Genomic DNA, 4,808 nt, shown 5'->3' with positions numbered 1-4,808 from the left:
GTATATATATATATATCTAGAATTATTTGTGTTAAATTATTAATATAATTGTATACTTGGTGTATATATATATTAATATACTTAATTGTACTTGCAATATAATTTAAATTAAATAAACACTAAATTAAATAAAATAAGATAAGTAAACTAAATAAACTAAAACTGATGAATAATGAATAAATAAGAAATAAAAACTATATAGACGTACTTTATTAAAAACAAAAACTTGCATTAAAATGATTCACAAAATGACACAAAAAACAACAAAATTACTAAAACTTTAATTAAAATCAAAGTGAAAACAGAAAATATAAAAAAAAACGAATTCAGCAGATTAATATAGTAACTATAATGGTATATCAGTGACACTAAAGTAACCCTGATATCAAATTAAATATATAACATTTTAATAAATAATATTTAATCAGTATTAAATATAATATAGATTTAATTAAACATATTATATAACATTAATATTGAATTTAAAGTTACTCTTATTTTACACAATATTTAAAAAATGTTTTGCATTAATGCATAATTATTTTTTACTTTGTTTATATCCATTCCTCAGAATCCCACAGGTTTTCCTTCCAAAATCAGTCCACAGATTCCGTCGGGGCCTGCTAATAGGCATGCTTCATCATATTTATTTTTTTTATTTCATTCACAGGCAATTCGACTGTATACAAAAACCTGTCCAGTTGTCACAGTAACATGAAGGTGTACCTGAAGGACGATGTTCCCGATCGGCTGCACTATAAAAACAACGTAAGGATCCAGCCAATCCTTCTGGTGGCAGATGAAGGCTGGACGATTGTCAAAAATGGCAGACTCCCGCGCCGTAAGTGTTCCTTGAAAGCAAAGAGTTATTTTACATTCTTCTTCTTGAAATGTCCTTGTTAAAAACATTTACTATTTGAAATTCCTGTTAAATAAATTTTTTTAATGGTATTTCCAAAATGCATATTGTTTTTTTTTTTATATGTTTCTTGTTTTTCGCAGTGGGCGATCATGGCTATGACAGTACGTTTCCCAGCATGCACCCCTTCCTGGCCGCCCATGGGCCCGCGTTTCGCAAAGGCTACAGGATGTCGAGCTTTAACAGTGTGGATCTCTACCCGCTCATGTGCCACCTCGTGGGCGTCCCTCCGAAGCCCAACAACGGCAGCTTCGCTCACGTGCGCTGTGTGCTAGTTAACGAGCAGTGCGGGGAGCTAGCGCTAGCGGTGGGCCTCGTCATCGGAGTTCTGATCATCCTGACCACCTTCACCTGTCTATTCAAGCTGATGAAGAACAGAGATGTCTCGTCTCCACGTCCGTTCGCCCGCTTGGAGTTAGAGGACGACGCTGATGACGAGCCGCTGCTGGAATGAAGCGTGTTATTAGACGCTGGTACTGTCTTGGATGGAGAGATTTGACTCGATACAAGCACATGTAGGATATGGTAAAGGAATAGTTCATCTAAATGATGACTGCATTTTCATTTTCAGGTGAACTGTTCCTTTAAATGCTGAAATGGTGCAGAGATGACAATCATATTGAAACTGTAAGGGAGGAATTCAGCAGTTGTGAAGCCAGCAACACACTGAAGGCACAATAATGATGAGTCAACGTTAGTACTAAACAACATGACAAAACATGTCCTCAACATTATCAGCAGCTGTTGAGAGAGAAATACTTTACAAGCGTTTAGTTTTCAAATTTGTAGCTTTTTTTCTTAAAGGGATAGTTCACCCAAAAATGAAAATTCTGTCATTATTTAATCACGCTCAAGTTTCTTTCTTCTGTTGAGCACTAAAGAAAACATTTTGAAGAATGTCGGTAACCAAACAGTTGCTGGGATCCACTGACTTCAGTAGTATCGAAAGAAAAAATACTATGGAAGTCAATGGATACCAGCAACTGTTTGGCTACCAACATTCTTCAAAATATATTCTTTTATGCTTAACAGAAGAAAGAAACTCATACAGGTTTGAAGGTGAGTAAATGATGACAGAATTTTCATATTTAGGTGAACTATCCCTTTAACCAGATTATGAGTTCACTGATATGGAAGATTATTTCTGGCACAGAATAAAAAATAAAAAAGTTTTTTTTTTTTCAAAATTCTGACTTTGTCTGATTTCCTCAGAATTGTGAGATATAAACTTGCAACTTACAATTACAACTTATCTCACAACTGTTTTTTTCCCTCTCAGAATTGCCAGATATAAACTTATTATAGCAAGATAAAAACTCACAATTCTGAGGAAAAGTCAAAATAAAGGTAATTGTGACTTTATACCTTGTAATTCTGTTTTTTCTTCCTCAGAACTGCAAGATAATTCAAACTCAGAATTGTGATATATAAACTAATTTTGAGGAAAAAAAGTCAGAATTGCAAGTTATAAACTCGTAATTGCGAGGAAAAAGTCAAGCTTGTTTCCGTCACCGATTAAAAAATAAAAAATATTTTTTTTTTTTTTTTTTAATTTTGAGTTTATATCTCACAATTCAGACTTTTCTTCAAATTCTGAGTTAATATTTTGCAATTAAGAGTATATATACAATTCTGACTTTTTTTTTCCAGAATTGCAATGAAAATGTCAGAATTTTCAGAAAAAACAGAACTCAGAATTGTCACAATTTCCATTTTTGTGGCGGAAATAAGTTTCCATACCCTGGACAACAACAATATTCCAAAAAACAAAAAAACAAAGCTAGAAATATTTTGATTGTGTTAGATCATTTCCTGAAAAATCTCACACGCACAAGCATGCTGTCATCACATTTAACACAGATTTATGAATGATTAAGTCGTGCTACTTCCAGTAATGCTTTTTAGCATGATCATATGCATGTAAATATAGCTTTATATCTATGCATACTGTATGTTAGCAGTCAGGTTACTGAGGTATGCCATGCTTCATGCTCTTTAACTGCTGTGCGTTTCCCAAAATCATCACAAGTCTAAGTAAATCTTAGAATGCATTGATGACAATGGTTTCTACTTAGGCTTGCAATGCTTTTGGGAAATGCAGAACAAAAAAGGTGCAGAACATAAGCAATAACAATTATTACAAGCTTCTTTTCAGTGAACCAGGATACTGAGGTTACTTGAAAATGCCCGTACTGAGTTTGCCTGTAGTGAAACTTTATTTATTAAGTCACATGTTTTATCTGTTTTCATCACCAGGGCATACACAACCAGTTAAATATGAATATTTATTTCTTTTTTAGAGGTTGCTTGGTTTTTATTACTTTTCAGAAAAGGTTTATTTAGATCAAATGCAACTAAAGAAATGCTAAATCTCACATTTCTTCTTGAATCCCTACTGAGGAATATTTCTGTAGGGTTTATGAGGGCTTTTACCTGAATCTTGCTTGTATAGTTGAATGTTTCTCAGAGATAGTTGTATGTGTGAATACACTCTAAAGCTTGTGTTTTTGCTTGTTGCACTGTAATCTGTAGGTTCAGATTGGGGGAAGGGAAGATGTTGCTGCTTTTAAAATGAGCAATTTTTATTCATGCTTAAATGTTTGTATAACAGGGATTTTATTTTTCTATTTAATTACTAGCAGTTGTTCTTTTTTTAAATGACATTGCTAATTGTATTGGGAAATAATAAGTGTTTTTGACTTGTAATGCTGTTTTTTTTTGACTGTTGACGAGAAATGAGTTCGAAAAGCTGTGTAAAACTTTTTCTTTTTTTGACTTTTTAGCCATTGCTTGTCACTTTAAGTATTTCTTGCAGTTTTGTCTGTACATTTAGCAGTGGTCAATATTATTTCGCATCAATCTTTAGTTACTGAAAGGAAGGTTACTGAAACATAGGAAATCATCCTGGCTTGTGCAGTATTTGGCTATCAAATGTTTGTGGTCGTATGTTCACAGCTTTTTGAATATTCATGAAACTATGCAAAGCAAAAACTCTATGGAACCTTTTGTCACTTAGAAATACATGACATTTGTCATCTGAAAATCAAATAAAAAGTCTATTTCAGATATTTAAAGTGTTTTTTTAGTGTTAAGCAGCCACTAGAGGTCTCACTTTATGTTATTCTAAACATACCAGGTGAACTAGGGGTTACTGTATATCATGACACTGTTGTGAGGACACTCAGTTGTGACTTTTAGTAAGTCATCTCTCATTCTATAGAACAAGAGCGAAATATGATATGTAAAGGTTGTTTTTTATCACTTTTTATGTACAGAATTGTTGTTAATTTAGGAGAAATGGGCTCTTGGCTGATAGTGTACATTTATATCTGCTCACCCAGGCTGCATTAATTTGACTAAAAATACAGTAAAAACAGTAATATTGTGAAATATTATTACAATTTAAAGTATCTGTTTTCTATTTTAATATATTTTAAAATGTAATTTATTCCTGTGATGCAAAGCTGAATTTTCAGCATCATTACTCCAGTCTTCAGTATCACATGATCCTTCAGAAATCATTCTGGTTTGCTAATTTGCTTATTATCAATTCTTAAATATTATCATTTCTTATTATTATCAATGTTGAACACAGTTGTGGCACATTATATTTTTTGATGAAACCATTATTCTATTTTTTTTCAGGATTTTTTAATGAGTATAAAGTAACACCAAAATAACGGCATTCATTTGAAATAGAATTTCCAAAAACACTTTACTGTCAATTTTGTTCAATTTAAATTTCAGTTTTCTAAATAAAAGCATTAATTTATTTAAAAAAAAACATTTAATGGACTTGAATGGTCATGTGTACAGTCTTATTAAATTATTTGAAATAATTAAAAAATGTATTTACTGTCACTTTTGATCAATTTAATGCATCCTTGCT

At 32.1% G+C, this 4,808-nt stretch overlaps 1 protein-coding gene across 1 annotated transcript in view; it reads left to right on the top strand.

Annotated features, from left to right (window-relative positions):
* Window positions 1-1,762, top strand: part of LOC107733460 (bis(5'-adenosyl)-triphosphatase enpp4) — a 5,217-nt gene extending 3,455 nt beyond the window's left edge. The window contains exons 3-4 of the mRNA XM_016545080.1: window positions 671-841; window positions 1,003-1,762. Coding sequence (XP_016400566.1) covers window positions 671-841; window positions 1,003-1,373 — 542 coding nt within the window. The 3' untranslated portion in view covers window positions 1,374-1,762. The remainder of the gene's footprint in view (window positions 1-670; window positions 842-1,002) is intronic.
* Window positions 1,763-4,808: the final 3,046 nt, after the last annotated feature.

This window comes from Sinocyclocheilus rhinocerous, unplaced genomic scaffold (genome assembly GCF_001515625.1).
Source record: "Sinocyclocheilus rhinocerous isolate Xijiao unplaced genomic scaffold, SAMN03320098_v1.1 scaffold853, whole genome shotgun sequence".
Lineage (NCBI taxonomy): Eukaryota > Metazoa > Chordata > Actinopteri > Cypriniformes > Cyprinidae > Sinocyclocheilus > Sinocyclocheilus rhinocerous.
The sequence above is the reverse complement of the archived record's forward strand: the minus strand, read 5'-3'. Positions and strand labels throughout refer to the sequence as shown.